Source organism: Callorhinus ursinus, unplaced genomic scaffold (genome assembly GCF_003265705.2).
Source record: "Callorhinus ursinus isolate GAN/ISIS: 27379988/994484 unplaced genomic scaffold, GSC_fseal_2.0 scaffold68, whole genome shotgun sequence".
NCBI lineage: Eukaryota > Metazoa > Chordata > Mammalia > Carnivora > Otariidae > Callorhinus > Callorhinus ursinus.
This window is the reverse complement of record NW_027397130.1, coordinates 5,659,446-5,675,562: the sequence shown is the minus strand read 5'-3', so window position 1 is coordinate 5,675,562 and position 16,117 is coordinate 5,659,446. Positions and strand designations below refer to the sequence as shown.

The window sequence follows — 16,117 nt, the reverse complement described above, 5'->3', positions numbered from 1 at the left end:
ACTTTGGTGGGTGCCCCCTCCCGCTCTCCCACTAGCTGACAGGGATAGGAAGGGTGTGCCAAGAGACAGTGCCCACCTTGGCAGCTAGAGACCTCCCCCAGGCTGAGGGGCCTCCACCAACCAATTCTTTTTAAGCACAGTTGTTTGCTGGGGGCAGACACCAAGCTTACCAGGTATTTTCCAGAAGCCTCCTTTGGACCTCTTTGGAGACTGGGACTTTTTCCAGCCTCCAGTCTTTTGTGCCTTCTCTGGCTTCCCAGAAGGCTTCTAACATGGCAGGCCCTTTCTTGCTGTCCCTGGGCCTAGGCCCTGTAACTTGCCCGGAGCTACGGGGGTCACTTTCTCCTTCCTCCCAGGGCTGCGTGTCTGTGAGTGCAGGAGAGCTACTTGGCCTCCGCTCTCGGCTAAGCTGACCCTGTTGGCCGTCTCGCACACCCTTCCCTCCACCCCGACACCCTGAGCTCTCACAAGCCTCAGCCTGCCCTGAGGTGCAGCTCCCCTGAGCCCACCCTCTGCTCCTGTCCTTGCTCATGTGACCCCGTGGCAGCGGTGGTGGGCACTGGGCTATCTCTGCTCTCAGCGCTCAGGTGGCGGCGCCCTGGACATGGGACCATTACCAATCAGTAGAGGTGACAGTGGGGCCACCGTGAGTCTAGTCCTGGCTCGGCCACTTCAGGATGAGCCCTTCAGAGAGTTGGTGACACTTCTTGAAACCAGCCCTGCCCAGGTTCTCAGGGCCTGGCCCGACCCAGAAGTCCCATAGCTGCTTGCTCCCTGCCTTGTTCCCTGTGCTCTCCCTGGGAAGGAAAGAGCCCGAGAAGCGGGGCCGCTACATCAGAGCCGGGGCTGGGCCAGGCAGGAACCTACAATGACCCATCTGAGGCGCTCTCCCTGCCCAGGACCCATCGGGCCCATGAAGAAGGTATTGGTGGACAGTCCCAAGAGGCGGATGCTGCTTATTGAGAACCTTCGGGAGTCCCAGCCATACCGCTACACGGTGAAGGCGCGCAATGGGGCAGGCTGGGGCCCGGAGCGGGAGGCCATCATCAACCTGGCCACCCAACCCACGCGGCCCATGTCCAGTGAGTGGGGGGGAGTGCGGGGGCGGGGGACGGGAGGTAGGGTAGGACGGGAGGCTGAGGCTAGGGCCCTGGCTGACCCCTCCCGCTCCCGCAGTCCCTATCATCCCGGACATCCCCATTGTGGACGCCCGGTGTGGGGAAGACTATGAGAGCTTCCTCATGTACAGCGATGACGTTCTGCGCTCCCCTCCTGGCAGCCAGAGGCCTAGCGTCTCCGATGACACTGGTGAGTGGGTCTGGGATCCATGTCCCCGGGAGGCGGTGGGGCTGTCACAGGTGTCCAGAGGAAGCAACGGGGCCAGTGACCACCGGGCACAGAGATCAAGACTGTAAGTCCCTCTCAGCTCCACATGGATATCTGCAGAGCCTACCATTTGGCAGGCACCATACTGGCGTGGGGTACAGAGGGGACAAAGCCAACGTGGCCCATGGGCGGTCGTGTGCACAGGCAAACAGACTTGCTTGGGAGCAGATGCACACAGGGCCGTGCAGGGCCACGCACACGGGACCATGTGGAAACACAGCCTTACACCCGGAAGGCTGTGCCATGGACGCAGGACATTCAGGCCACCTCCCCAGGGACAAGGCTGTGTGGGAGAGGGCAGGCATGACCCCCTGCCCGGCCCTGGTACTCAGTTTTAGCTTTGGCTCCACTGTGCCTCAGTGTTCTGACCTGTAAAATGGAATGTCAGTCATACCATGCCATGAGTCAAAATTCTCCAGGATTCCTACTCTCTTCCATCCTTGCCCTGACAAGAGCAGGGCTGAGCTTGGGCTTAAGGAACCCAAACCCAAGGGTCGTGGGGGGGTTTGAAAGAGCAGCAGGTATGAATCAGGTGCCCAAAGTCAGCTGCTTACACTACCTGGGACGCACTCTGTGGGGGAGAGATTACTCTCTCCGGTACACAGGAAACTGAGGCTCGGGCCAGGAGACCTCAGCTGGTGACAGAGCCAGCGCCACCCGGGGCGGGGGGCCGGGGGGGGGGCGGCTTTTCCTCACCGGCTGCAGCCCCGGCTGCACTGGCTCGCACGGAAGGGCTCCTCTTCCGCTTCGCGGGCCAAGGGTCCCGCCCGTCGCCCGCTCCGCGACCACACTTGGATTCCGGAGAGCCCGAGGACCGGCTCACGTCGCTGGCCTCCGCCCCGCCGCGCCCCCTCCCGCAGCCGCCCGCGCCCGCCGGCGGTGCCAACGCGGCCCTTCGTTGTTCCTAAGGCGGCGGCTGGAAGTTCGAGCCCCTGCTGGGGGAGGAGCTGGACCTGCGGCGCGTCACGTGGCGGCTGCCCCCGGAGCTCATCCCGCGCCTGTCGGCCAGCAGCGGGCGCTCCTCCGACGGCGAGCCGCCCTGCGGGCCCCCGGACGACCGCGCGGACGCGGAGGCGGACGCGGACACGGGCAGGGGCGGGGAGGGTGGCGGCCTAGCGCGCGGCTCCACACCCAGGCCCCCCAGAGGTGACGGGCTTGCCCCGCGCGCCCCGACCCCGCAACCACCTAGGCGCGCTCGTTTGCGGCCTGGGCCCGGCCCGACCCCCTGTGGCCAGGCTGCCCGTGAAGGCGCCCTGCCCTGCCGGGGGTTGGTGCCACTGCGCAGAGGCGGACCCCCAGAGCCAAGGAACCCCCAGGGCAGGCATTCGGGCTGTCCTCAAAGCAGGACTGCCCGCAGGAGCGTACAACTTCAGAAGTGTGTTGTGTCCGGGAGGGCAGGCCCTAGTACCCAAGGAGACCCCTCAGAGGCCTGAAGGGACACAGGGCAAGAATTTGGGCTCCCCGAAGGCAGGGCTAACTGCAAGGGCAGGAGTCTCCCACCTGCGGTCAGCAGTGCTCAGACCATCCACACTGGCATCCTGAGGGCCAGTGGACATGGGCTGCAGAAGCCTGTGTGACCCCTTGGACTCTGCCAGGAACACTGAGCTTCTGTCCCTGGTGGGCCAAGGGAGGCTGGCTTTATGCCCAGCACACCGCCCCCCCTGCCCCCTCAGAAGATAGGTAATCCTAGCAATTCCCAGGGCCACAGGCTGCCCCATGGGGCTCTGGGTCCAGTAGAGGTCTGTCCCAGTGACCCTGTTCTCCTCCTGCAGAGCACCTGGTGAACGGGAGGATGGACTTTGCCTTCCCGGGCAGTGCCAACTCCTTGCACAGGATGACTGTGGCCAATACCGCCTACGGCACCCACCTGAGCCCACACCTGTCCCACCGGGTGCTGAGTACCTCCTCCACCCTGACGCGGGACTACCACTCGCTGACCCGCACAGAACACTCACACTCTGCCACGCTGCCCAGAGACTACCCCACCCTCACCTCTGTCTCCTCCCACAGTGAGTGTCCACAGCCAACCCTTCTTCTCTTCCAGCCCCAGGAGGCTCAGGGTACTGGCCCGGCGCTGCCCTGCTGCCCATCCTCCAACACACACACCTCCTGCGCGCTCACTCTTGTTTTGTCCTGCCGTAGGCCTCCCTCCCATCTGGGAAGAGGGGAGGAGCAGGCTTCCACTGTCCTGGACCCTGGGGCCCCTGAGTCGGGCTCAGATGAAGGGGTTCCCTCCCTCTGGGGACACCCGAGACACTATAATCCTGGCTGGGCAGCCAGCAGCGCCCTTTCGGGGCCCAGGTAGTACAGGGGTGGCCATCCTGTGTCTGCACAGCTGTCCTGCTCCATCTGTCACCCATCTGCTCATTGCAGCCACTGCCCAAACCCAGCACCTTACCCTCCATTCCATCCCCATCGGTGCTGATGCCTAACATCGCCTCTGTCCTTTCCAGGGGTGCTGGGCTGGGGGAGGAGAGGCGCCAGGCCAGCGGGGGAGGGGGAGGGGGGCCTGCAAGCCCACACCCACTCTGAGATGTGCAGGAGGTGCTGGGTGGCCCGGACAGGGTGTTGCAAGGTGAGCGAGCTGCCGGGCCAGCAGTCAGTGGAGATGAGACAGCGGAGGGAGGTCAGGGGATAGAGGCGGGACTCCTGCCCAGAGACCCCGGACACAAACTGACTGCGGCTTCCCCGTCTTCAGACGCCCGCTTGGCTGCCGGTGTGCCCAACACACCCACCCGCCTGGTCTTCTCAGCACTGGGACCCACGTCTCTGAAAGTGAGCTGGCAGGAGCCGCGGTGTGAGCAGGTGCTGCAGGGCTACAGCGTGGAGTACCAGCTGCTGAACGGCGGTGAGCCACAGCTGCTGCTGGCGGGCTGTGGGGCTGATGCCTTGCCAGGCTCGGCCCTGTGATGGGCCCCACAGGAGCACCCAGCTGGATAGGAATCCACCCAAGTCCCTTGAACACTAATGGTCCCCACCAGACTTTCTGACTCTCACTTCCATGCTCCTCACTGCCCTTCACTGCCCCCTCTCTCCTGAGCCCTCATCCGTCTCCCTGGGCCTCTCTCCAGGTCATTGCCTCTGCTAGGTTTTGCCTAACAAGCCTTCACTGGCTCAGGGACCTAGGGCCTCTGCTGGCCTGGGAGATGGCTTTGTGGGAGCTGGGAAGTGGTGCTTCCCTGGGAGGACAAACTCAGAGCAGCATGACTTGGGCCCATGAACAGCCAGAACATAGGTGGGATTTTAGGCTGCACTCATCCCTTGTATAGTATGGTGTACAGCCTAAACAACCAACCATGCCATACCAGGCTGATCCCACCTGCCCCCAAACCACAGCTAATCCTGGGCGAGTGACGACCAGGTCCTGGTGGCAGCCTAGGGAAGGCATGGGATCAGGCCAGGGGTGGGAATAACACCTCTCCCCTGTCTCCCACCCACCCCCACCCTCAGGGGAGCTGTATCGGCTCAACATCCCCAACCCCAGCCAGACTTCAGTGGTGGTGGAAGACCTTCTGCCCAACCATTCCTATGTGTTCCGTGTGCGGGCCCAGAGCCAAGAAGGCTGGGGCCCAGAGCGCGAGGGCATCATCACCATTGAGTCGCAGGTGCACCCCCAGAGTCCACTCTGCCCCCTGCCAGGTGAGCTGCCTCCCCACCCCACGGCTGCCCCCATGATGTCCCCTAGTGACCCACACACTGACACCCTTGCTCTGCTGCTTCCAGGCTCCACCTTCACTTTGAGCACACCCAGCGCCCCGGGCCCGCTGGTGTTTACCGCCCTGAGCCCAGACTCGCTGCAGTTGAGCTGGGAGCGGCCACGCAGGCCCGAGGGGAATATCCTTGGCTACCTGGTGACCTGTGAGCTGGCCCATGGAGGAGGTGCTGCCTGCCCCCAGGTCAGGGGTGGCCAGGGAAGGGGTGGAGAGGGAGCCGCAGAGGCTAAAGGCATCTTCCCTGTCCAGAGCCAGCCACCACGTTCCTGGTGGATGGTGACAGTCCTGAGAGCCGGCTGACCGTGCCAGGCCTCAGTGAGAACGTGCCCTACAAGTTCAAGGTGCAGGCCAAGACCACTGAAGGTTATGGGCCAGAGCGTGAGGGCATCATCACCATCGAGTCCCAGGATGGAGGTAGGGAACCTCACCCCTTCGTAACCCTTACCCTTTCTCTGGCCACCTCTTCTCTCAGCATTATCTCTGACTGGCCCATCTGCCCATGCCAGGCCCTTTCCCACAACTCGGCAGCCATCCTGGGCTCCTGCAGCACTCACTGCCAGGTGAATACAGCAGCATCACTGCCACCCACACCAGCACCACCGAGCCCTTCCTCCTGGGTGAGTTGCTGGGCAGGGCCTCTGGCTCTCCTGAGGGGAACACAGAGCTCTCAGAGCAGGAGAGCCAGGGCCCCGGGCAGAGTCCTTCAGTGCTTCTTCCCCTGCAGATGGACTGACCCTGGGGTCCCAACACCTGGAAGCAAGTGGCTCCCTCACCCACCACGTGACCCAGGAGTTTGTGAGCCGGACGCTGACCACCAGTGGAACCCTCAGTACCCAGGTGGACCAACAGTTCTTCCAGACCTGAGCCCCCCACCCTTACCCAACAGTGTGCTGGAACCTGGGCCCCCACCCTGCCTCCTCTCCCTGGCTGTGGCTCAGCTACTCCATCCTTGGACCCCTCGCAGACCGGCACACCCGCATGCTGATCACAGGGCCAGTACCTCTGGCTACAGAGCAGAGGGAAGGTGTCCTCTGGGAGGAATGAAGGGAGCAGAGGTCCCAGAAGACCCTTCTGGCTGCAAGTCCCCTACCCCAGGGCCCAAGCCTATTTGTGTGTAACCAAAGAGCTGGGAGCAGCATGACAAAGGCCCAGCTTTGTTCTGCACTTAATAAAAGATCTTGCTACCGCTTGGCTCTGCCCTGTCCGTTCTTCCAGGGAGTGCCTGCACAGAACAGGGGAGCAGTTCTGACACAGCTCCTCGGATACCCAAGCACACACCCACCTCTAGAGGCAGGCAGGTGGGTCATCATGGTGGGAGGCACAAGTTTATTGAGCACCCAGATGCAGAGGGCAGGCGCCAGAGGCCTGGAGCTTCGTGACTTGCTGCCTGGCAGGCCCCATGCCCACCGGGTGCCATCCCCGGGGAGTGCCTCACCAGTGCAGCACCTTGGCGCCATCGGCCGCCTGAGAGAGGTAGAAGGTGGCGGTACCACTGTACTGCTCCTATGGGAGAGGCAGGTGGGGTCTAAGCACGGCAGGGCCTCGGGGACCCACTTCTCCATCCCTCCTACCCCCGGGGCACTGGTGCCTACCCACCTGTATGTGCTGCATGGCTTGGGAGGTGGAGGAGGCCTCCAGCAGGGTCACAGTGCAGCCGCCAAAGCCACCCCCGGTCATGCGGCTGCCATAAACCCCAGGTGCAGACAGTGCAGCCTCCACGAGCTGGTCCAGCTCCGGACAGCTCACCTCGTAGTCATCCCTGCAGAGAGGACAGAAGAGAGGGTGGGCCTAGCATGGACCCCACCCTGCCCCCGGGCTCAGCCTCTGCCCGGGAGATACGGGCCCCAGCGGTCCTCACCTGAGCGAGTGGTGACTCTCTACCATGAGGCGGCCGAAGGCTCGGTAGTCTCCCCGGCTCAGGGCCGCTGCTGCCTGGGCCGTGCGCCGGATCTCACCCACCACATGCCGTGCGCGTCGGAAGCCCTCCTTGCTCACCAGGTCTCTGCCAGCTGGGGAGGGAAAGGGGTCAGCGGGCCCGCCACTCACCACCTCTGGGCCCCTGCCGATGTGGGGATGGGGGCTCCAAGGCGGTGGCCTGGGGGTGGGAGGCTGGGGGGCGGTTCTGACAAAGCTGTACGTAGAACCTTGTGTTGGTGACTAAGGTTCGGAGCCTCCGCCCCAACTATGAAATGGGATGCTTGTGTCACTTGGGGCGCAGTAAGCACTGAGAGAGAGAATGCATGGAGAGCTCCCATCCCAGCAGGGTGCCTGGCACACAGTGGGTGCTCACTTAACAGCAGGGTAAGCCCCAGACCCTTGTTGCTTCCAAGGTGAGGGGGAACACAGGGCTGCCTTCAAGAGCCCACAGGAGCACAAGAGGGAGAAATCCTCCTGCTGCTGTTTATGCTGGAGCATCAACTGGGGAGGCTGGGGCTCCGGAGTTGGGGTACAGCCCAGGCAAAGATCAAGAAGCAGGGCACGCCAAGATCCAGGCCGTCCCGCTGGCTAACGCTGAGGTGGGGAGAGCAAGCTGAGTAGGTCGTGGCCGCCCTGATTGCCAGGGGGTTTTGCTACTTAATTCTGGATGCCACAGAGGTTTGGGAGCAGGGAAGGGCTGACAAAAGCGACTGCCATGGGCAGGGGGTCCGAGCTGGGAGAAGAAGGCACCAGGAGCCAGACAGCAGCTGCTAAACACTCAGAAAGCAACGAGGGGCCTGATGTGGGGGGAGGAAGGGGAGATAAGAGTGGGAGGGGGACAGTGGGGACACGGAGGTGACCGAGGTCTCACACAGGAGCGACAAGGGTAAGAAATAACAGGCAACGGGAAGTCAGCAGGGGAAGCCTACAAGGGAGGACGAGGAGTTCCGCTGGGAATCAGGTGGGGGCTCCGGGGCAGCAGGTGGAAATGTGGGGAGGCTCCAGCCAGGTGAGCAAGGGGCTGCAGGCTCCAATCCGAGTCCTAAGTGGAACAGTGGTGGCTGGTGCTGTGGCTTGAGGACAAAGCCTGGGGCGGGCACGTGCAGAGAAACAGGGCTGTGAGCAAGCAGGTCCAGTGCCTGCCGAGGTGGGGAGGGGGGGCGCCTGGGAGAGTTGGCTGTTTTGGGGGGGGTGACAGAGGATTGAGAAGTGAACATGGATGACAAAATGGGGGCCATAAGCATTAGATCTTCCCCCAACACTGGCACAGGAAAGAGATTCAATTTCAGAAGGGAAGAGAACTGGCCAAGTTTCCAAGCAGAAGGGGAGGAGCCAGGCAGAGGACAGGAAGGAGGCAGAGTAGGGCCTCAGGCACAGGACTCTGAAGGCAGAGGGCAGCACTGGGGTCCCCAGGGAGGGGAGACCCCCGAGGAGTGGTGGGGAAGGGGTGCAGTGGAGAGGAGGGATGGCCAAAGTGTTCCAGTGTGAAAACCTCCGCCAAGGTCACCTGCACGGAGCAGGCGGGGCAGGTCTGAACGGGATGGTCCACCAAGGAGAAGCACAAGGCGGTCCCCCAGGGCTGGCCATCGCCCCTGCACCGGGCACTAGCACACTGCCAGGGAGGGCCCAACTCCCAGGGCCAGCAGCCTGGCCGGGGACGGGCTAGGGGGCTAAGCTGCTTGGTCCGAGGCTCAGCACTGCCCCGGACTATGGGTCCCTCATCCAAAACACGGGGAGTAATAATGGTATCTGCTTCACAGGGTGTGGCAGAACCAGGGGATATTCATCTGACCTTCAAACTATCAAATGTACTATCTTCCTGGCCATGTGTGTCAGGAACCTCTTAGATACATGCACTTTTGACTCTGCAATCCTACTGCTCAGAATGTAATCCTAAGAAAATAACAAGAGAATGCAGATAAACTCGGGTCTGAAAACAATCATCACAGTGTCACGTGTGATTGGTAAATAGTTAAGTTAGGTACACCTGCGTGCCGGAGTATTCCGTAGCTTTTACAGGCCCCGTTGATGACATGCTGGCACAGTAAAGGCTTCTCAGATAACGTCAGAAAAAGAGAAACAGGGGCGCCTGGGTGGCTCAGTCGGTTAAGCATCTGCCTTCGGCTCAGATCGTGATCCCAGGGTCCTGGGATCGAGCCCCGCATCGGGCTCCCCGCTCGGCGGAGAGCTTGCTTCTCTCTCTTCTTCTGCACCTCCCCCTGCTCATGCTCTCTCTCTCTCTGTATCTCTCTCTCTCTCTCTGTATCTCTCTGTCTCAAATAAATTAAAAAGAAAATCTTTAAAGAAAAAAACAATATTAAGGGGCACCTGGGTGGCTCAGTTGGTTAAGCATCTGACTCTTGATCTCAGCTCAGGTCTTGATCTCAGAGTTATGAGTTCAAGCCCCACGCTGGGCCCCACACTAAGTGTGGAGACTACTTAAAAAAAAAAAAAAAAGAAAGGAAAAGAAAAAAAGGAAAAACAATATAAGATCTCGAGTAGCCCTGCTGAGGTAGGAGCCCTAGGTGTGCAGTGTTAGGAGCAGTGGGCAGAGCACAGGCGAGGCCCCTGGGGATGAGGGGGTGTACGGCAGGGTCAAGACCACACGGAGGGCCTGGCAGCCCCGCAGGGTACCCAGCCAGCTCTCACCCTCCAACTCCTCCAGCTGCACTTCCCGAAGGCTCTCCTTGCCCAGCGCCCGGGCCACTGCTTCACATTCGCGCCGCCGCAGAGGGTACTCGCTGGAGCCCAGCGAGTGGCGGACATTGGAGTTGGTGATGAGCACGGCCAGCTTAGGTTCTGACAGCGGCACCAGGCTTGTCTCCAGGGACCTGGCATGGAGTTGGAGTGAGGAGATGACAAGCCCAACTGTCCGTGTGCCACAGCAGCCAGTGGGCATGCTCCACCCAGAAGCTCCTGATGATGAGGGGAGCCCCTGACCTGCAGTCAATGAGCAGCGCGTGGCCTTTCTGCCCCAGCAGTACGATGAGCTGGTCCATGATGCCACAGGGCACCCCTGCGAAGCTGTGCTCGGCCCGCTGACACACTTGAGCCCGGGCAGCTATGGACCCCGAGTCTGTGGCAGGGGAGACTCGGTGGGGGGAGGTGGGGAGGCTGGGGCCCAGGAGGGGGGGTTCATGGGGTGGGGGCGGGTGGGAGCCGTGGTAGTTCCAGTGACACTCCAGGGAGATTCCCCACCCTCCTCCCAAAGCCACAATAGAGGAAGGAAAGAGCTCTGACAACAAGGACACCTCAGGGAAGGAGGGCTGGATCAGGGGCCGAGGCCTAAGAAGTACCTGGGCAGAGCTGCTGCAGGAAGGTGTACGTGGCCACTTCCAGGGACGCGGAGCTGGACAGCCCACCCCCCAGGGGCACTGAGCTGACCACCACTGCACTGAAGCCAGGGAGGGGTGCAGCTGGAAAGAATGGGTGGTGGTGAGATGGGCCGTATGGGAGGATGGGCCCGAGGAGGGCATGTATTTTGGTATGAAGGGAGGCAACTGCCTGATAGCTGCTTCCAGGGATGAGTCTCAACTGTCAGAGGCCACGTGGGCCCCAGCACCCTCCATCCTTCTACCCTGAGGTTCCTGGGACACAGTCTTCCTAGTTCTCCTGGTTTAGGGCTCTGGAGGCCAACGAAGGGGCTAGGGGCTTGAATCCTGGCTCCTCCCATCATATAATGGGCAGCTCAGGGAAAGTTCTGGAACCTCTGAGGGCCTCAGTCTCATCATCTGTACAATGGGGATACTCTCCCCCTGCAAGCTAGCCCGTGGTGGCTTATATGAGCTAATGAGCTTTGTAGCTGAGAGGTGGTGCTCCTAGCACTAGTGTCAACTTGACCCTGGCCTCGGTCCCATACCTGGGTAGTGCTGAATCACTCCCTTGACATAGTTGGCCCAGCGGGGGGTCCCGGGCTCCAGTGACCGCTGGGCTGTGGGCAGCGGAAACTGTAGCCGCCGGGGTTCATCAGCATCCTCAGAGGTGGTGAGGAGGGAGACAAGGCCATCTGCCCGGGGGCTGCCCACCAGCACGGTCACAAGCTCCAGCGCCTGGCAGGAGAGACAGGGAGTATATACAGCTTCTGCCTGCTGACCAGTGGATGAGGCCCCTCCCGTACTAAAGTTCTGAAGAATGAAAGGTTTCAGATTCCCTTTGAGACTCAAAACGAAAGGAATGGGGGATGTCTTGGGGTAGAATCTAAGTGCTGAGTTTGCCCTGGGGGCTTGGGTCCTGCCCCTGGGTTTTCAGGGGCACGGCCAGTGCGGCAGAAGTGTAGACCTGGACTCTGCCTGAACATGGGCTCCCAGGTGTGGGGCAAGGGGGAGCAGAGCTAGAAAGGAAGAGTCAGAGGAGTTCCAGCTGACGCCGTCCCATTCTGGAGTGGTCTCAGGTGTGCAGTACCCACTCACTTGCCAAGCTGCACCAGGTGGAAAGGGTCCCAGATCCAATCGCAGCCCCACCAAGAACCAGCTCTGTGACCTTGAGCAAGTCACTAGCCCTCGCTGGGCCTCAGTTTCCTCCTCTGTAAACTGAACCGGCTGGGCCGGGAGGTCTAGGGCTAGTTCCCCCAGGTCTGCGGGGTTGAGGCCCCTGGAAGACAGAGCCCGAAGCGCCCCCTTCCGCTTGCGGTTGGGGCCCCACAAGTGGAGACTCAGGTTGATGGCGAGGATCGGCAGCCTACAGAGGGCGGGCTCGAGCGAAGAGGCGTCGGCACACCCCCTCCTAGCCTACTTCCTCGCGGATCCCCCGCTTCCTCTCTCCCAACGTGGGAAATACCCCATCCCCAGGTCTCTCCCACGTGCTCGTCCCCCAGACTCGCGGAAGGATGGCTAAAGTTCGGTGCGGCCGCCCAACATCCATGCAGGGACTAGGCACCTCCCCGCGCGCCTCAGGCCTGCCCTGCCTCGGGGGAGGCTCGGGGCTCCCCTCCCGGCCCCTCACCATGGGCAGCACCAGGCCCTGGTTGTAGTCCGTGTGCTCCCCGATCAGGTTGACCCGGCCCGGCGCCGACACAGCCAGCTCGGGCTCGGCCCCGAACTCCTCCCGGAAAGCTCTGCGGGCCTCGGCCAGCAGCTCCGCAGCCTGGGGCTGTCTCGAAGCGGCCATGACGCTTGCCCTGCAGCGCGGCCCGGTCGGCGCGGGATGCTCGGGGCGGGGCCGCGCGGGGGCGGTGCACATTCCTGTACGGCCCCCCGCCCCCACCCCGGGCCTCCTCCCGCCCCCGCCGAGCCAGGCCCGCCCCGCCCCGCCTCCCGGCCCCCGCCACCTGCTGAGCACGCTCCGCCGCGTCCCCCCACCCCCGACGCCCCCACAGCGGGCCGGCGGCGGACTTTGGGAAAGACCGGCGGGGTCCCCCTCGAGGGGTACTGGCTGGACTGGAAGCTCTGGGTTGCCCTTCCCCGACCCCGGCGCCCCTTTCTGTGCTACTCACACCGGCCCGGCCATCCACCCACAGCCTGAGCAGCGGAGCCCGCATCCAGCGGACCTGGATTTCCCAAAGGGCTCTCCTAGGTCCTAGAGTCCTGCCACTGTGAGGTCACCAGACCCCGATCATGAGTCTCTGAGAGGGGCCTAGCACGCAGTGTAAATTGAGATAAGGAAAGCCAATTTGGTGGTGACCAGGGAGTCGCTTTCTTACAGGCCGCTTTTCTAGACTGGTTCCGCCAGCACAGCTGTTAGCAATGGAAGACTTAAGGAGAGTGGTAGTAGATGGCCTCTCCTGGAAGGACCAGTGGCAGCACCCCACCTTGGGTGGGACTGTTGGCCTCAGCAGGTGCTTCCTCAGCCTTGAGCCTTGGATGCAGAGTCTGACACTCACCACCTCCTCTTTCACCAGCCTGCATCCTGAACCTTTAAGCTGGCCCCAACCCCTGCCTGGACAGCTGTCCACGGTTGCATCTATATGAAACTGTGGAGCAGAAATGCTGAAATGTAAGCAGCCTGTTTGGGACTAGGGTGGGGGCTTCGGGGAGTATTGTGGCCAGGGATAGAGCTTGGGGGTCTGTCGGGGGGTTGCCCAAAATGCAGCTCTGATACTCTTATATGGTGATGAGCAGCGAGTAATGTATAGAATTGTTGAATCGTTATATGGTATGCCTGAAACTCACATAACACTATGTTATTTACACTTCAGTTTAAAAAAATGCAGCTCTGAAAACTTCTAGAAATTAACATGGGGGTAAATTTTTGTGACCTTGGCTTAGACAGTGGCTTTTTAGATATGACACCAAAAGCACAAGAGACAAAAGGAATATGGATAAGTTGTACTTCATCAAAATTAAATACTTTTGTGCCTCAGAGGACACCATCAAGAAAGTGAAAAGACAATCCGAAGAATGGGAGTAAATATTTGCAAACCATATATTTAAGGGCCTTGTATCAAGAATACATAAAGAACTCTTACAACTCAAAAAAAGACAGATAATTTAAAATGGGCAAAAGACTTGAACAGACATTTTTCCCAAGAAGATATACAAATGGCCAATAAGCACGTGAGAAGGTGCTCAACATTGCTGGTCATTAGGGAAATGCAAAGCAAATGCACAATGAGAGATGCCACTTCATACCCAGTAGGATGGCTAAAATAAAAACACGGTAACAAGTGTTGGTGAGGATGTGAAGAAATCAGAACCCTCATACACTGGTGGGAATGTAAAACAGTTAAGTATCTCCACCAAATACTAACCATAGAGTTTCCATATAACCCAGCAATTTCACTCCTAAGTATATACACAAGAGAATTGAAAACATATGTCCACATAAAACTTGTACATTAATATTCATGGCAGCACTATCTGCCATTAATCAAAAGGTAGCAATAACCTGGGGCACCTGGCTGGTTCAGCCAGTGGAGCATGGGACTCTTTGATCTCAGGGTCGTGAGTTTAGGCCTCACGTTGGGTGTAGAGATTACTAAAAACAATAAAGAAACTTAGAAAAAAAGTATTGGATAATCAAATGGATCAATCAAGAGAATGTGGCATGTCCATACAATGATTTTTACTCAGGCATAAAAAGAGTGAAGGCCGATCCATGGTACCACATTGTTGAGCCTTGAAAACATGGTAAACAAAGGAAGCTGTCACAAAAGACCTCAAATTGTACAATTCTATCTATACGAAATGTTCAGAGTAGGCGCGTATCTTCAGAGACTGAAAGGAGATAAGTGGTTGCTTAGGGCTGAGGGAAATGGAGGGGATAAAGGGTGATAGCTGAGGGTACTGAGCGCTCTTTGTGACGAGGAAAATGCTGTAAAATTGCCTGTGGTGATGGTTGTACATATCTGTGAATATCCCAAAACCACTGAATTTTATAGTGTGAATGGGTGAATTGTATGGTATGTGTGGTATATCTCAAAACTATTTTCTTAAAACTTTGGGAGGGGCACCTGGGTGGCTCAATGAGTTAAGTGCCTGACTCTTGATTTTGGCTCAGGTCATGATCTCAGGATTGTGGGATGGAGCCCTGAGTCAGGCTCCACACGGCACAGGGAGTCTGCTTGAAATTCTCTCTCTCTCCCTCTGCCCCTCTCCTGCTCCCACATGTGCTCTCTCTCTCTCTCTCTCTCTCTCTCTAAAATAAACAAATCTTGGGGCACCTGGGTGGCTCAGTCGTTAAGCGTCTGCCTTCGGCTCAGGTCATGATCCCAGGGTCCTGGGATCGAGCCCCGCATCGGGCTCCCTGCTCGGCGGGAAGCCTGCTTCTCCCTCTCCCACTCCCCCTGCTTCTGTTCCCTTTCTCGCTGTGTCTCTCTCTGTCAAATAAATAAAATCTTTAAAAAATAAAGTAAAATAAACAAATCTTAAAAAAAAACTGAGAAAATGATTCCAAATTTCATCTGATGGCCTGCCTGCTCCTTTTGAGCACTCCTCAGTAAAGCGTTTTTTTTTGTTGTTGTTGTTTTAAAGATTTTGTTTATTTGACAGAGAGAGACACAGCGAGAGAGGGAACACAAGCAGGGGGAGTGGGAGAGGGAGAAGCGGGCTTCCTGCGGGGCTCTATCCCAGGACCCTGGGACCGTGACCGGAGCCGAAGGCAGACGCTTGACGACGGAGCCACCCAGGCGCCACCAGTAAAGCGTTTTTTGGCATAGGCAAAACAAAACAAGACAATGAGTGGCCCTTGGGGCTGGTTAAAATGGGATTAAACTCACAAACCATGCCTTCCAATGGGCATCACTCTTGGAGAAGTGTGGCATGAAGCAGCCCCTTCTCTGTGAATCCTTTACCTACCTGAGCTTTGACGTCTAACAGTCCTGAGCCCATATCTCTGCCAAAATCTCTATCTGTGTGATCTGAGATCTGTGTGATTTCAGGAAGATGACGGGACCTCTTGGAGCCTCAGTCTCTCATCTGTAAAATGGGGCAAGTGATTCCTGTTATAAAAGAACTGAACGAGCTAATCTTCACATAGGGCTCAGCCCAGCACCTGGCACTTAGTAAGCACAGAATAAATGTTTGCTATTATTATCGGTCATCCATTAATTGAACAGATAACATTGGACTCTCCTGTGCAATTGGCCAGATAAAAGATAAAAGGCTCTCATGGCTCTAGCTAAGAGGAAGACACAATCTGGCCCCCTCTGGCTAAGTGCTCTGCTGGAGGAGGAAAGAGCTATCTGAGTAAGAAGAGCGAGGAGGAATCCGAATCCCTGCGAGGCCTCTATCCTTTTTATTTCCATTGTTTCAGTTTGACGGAAAACACATCCATTTGCCCATGTTCATCCTTTGTATTGTTTTGGTTGTTCTTGGAGAACCTGGCTTTGACCGAGGGGCAGTGCTCCTGTTTGCTCACCGATGAACTCTGAAACATTGATTTTATTTGGAAGATGTGTTTACTCTCATTTTTTTTTAAAGTTGATAACATTTTTATTTTTTTAAAGATTTTATTTGTTTATTTGAGAGAGAGAGAGAATGAGAGATAGAGAGCACGAGAGGGAAGAGGGTCAGGGGGAGAAGCAGACTCCCCGCTGAGCAGGGAGCCCGATGCGGGACTCGATCCCGGGACTCCAGGATCATGGCCTGAGCCGAAGGCAGTCGCTTAACCAACTGAGCCACCCAGGTGCCCTACTCAGTTTTTTAATCCCATCTAGCATGTTACAT

The 16,117-nt window shown here is 58.6% G+C and overlaps 2 protein-coding genes across 5 annotated transcripts in view; one reads left to right on the top strand and one right to left on the bottom strand.

Annotated features, from left to right (window-relative positions):
• Nucleotides 1–6,290, top strand: part of ITGB4 (integrin subunit beta 4) — a 30,962-nt gene extending 24,672 nt beyond the window's left edge. The window contains exons 31-41 of one of the 4 annotated variants that reach the window (XM_073886161.1): nt 900–1,082; nt 1,177–1,308; nt 2,296–2,532; nt 3,159–3,395; nt 3,529–3,687; nt 4,085–4,234; nt 4,837–5,025; nt 5,110–5,265; nt 5,349–5,513; nt 5,606–5,716; nt 5,824–6,290. In XM_073886161.1, the coding sequence (XP_073742262.1) occupies nt 900–1,082; nt 1,177–1,308; nt 2,296–2,532; nt 3,159–3,395; nt 3,529–3,687; nt 4,085–4,234; nt 4,837–5,025; nt 5,110–5,265; nt 5,349–5,513; nt 5,606–5,716; nt 5,824–5,963 (1,859 nt within the window). In that variant the 3' untranslated portion in view covers nt 5,964–6,290. The remainder of the gene's footprint in view (nt 1–899; nt 1,083–1,176; nt 1,309–2,295; nt 2,533–3,158; nt 3,396–3,528; nt 3,688–4,084; nt 4,235–4,836; nt 5,026–5,109; nt 5,266–5,348; nt 5,514–5,605; nt 5,717–5,823) is intronic. The other 3 variants (XM_073886162.1, XM_025860035.2, XM_025860033.2) reach the window with 3 other exon arrangements.
• Nucleotides 6,291–6,408: 118 nt separating this feature from the next.
• On the bottom strand, nt 6,409–12,168 carry GALK1 (galactokinase 1). Its single transcript, XM_025860036.2, has 8 exons — nt 11,958–12,168; nt 10,876–11,065; nt 10,313–10,432; nt 9,957–10,092; nt 9,666–9,847; nt 6,958–7,108; nt 6,696–6,858; nt 6,409–6,602 (listed from the first exon to the last, which is right to left on the bottom strand). Exons 1-8 carry the CDS (start codon nt 12,120–12,122, stop codon nt 6,531–6,533), a joined length of 1,179 nt encoding a protein of 392 aa, XP_025715821.1. The 5' UTR covers nt 12,123–12,168; the 3' UTR covers nt 6,409–6,530.
• Between the last annotated feature and the right edge of the window lie 3,949 nt (nt 12,169–16,117).

What these genes read in the sequence shown, in the direction of transcription:
- GALK1 (XM_025860036.2), bottom strand. Translation starts at nt 12,122, where the DNA reads ATGGCCGCTTCGAGACAGCCCCAGGCTGCGGAGCTGCTGGCCGAGGCC. An exon ending in CCTGCAGCAGCTCTGCCCAG is followed by an intron (nt 10,093 to 10,312) that starts GTACTTCTTAGG and finishes CCCCTGCCACAG; the next exon opens with ACTCGGGGTCCATAGCTGCC. An exon ending in AAGCCATGCAGCACATACAG is followed by an intron (nt 6,603 to 6,695) that starts GTGGGTAGGCAC and finishes CCTCTCCCATAG; the next exon opens with GAGCAGTACAGTGGTACCGC.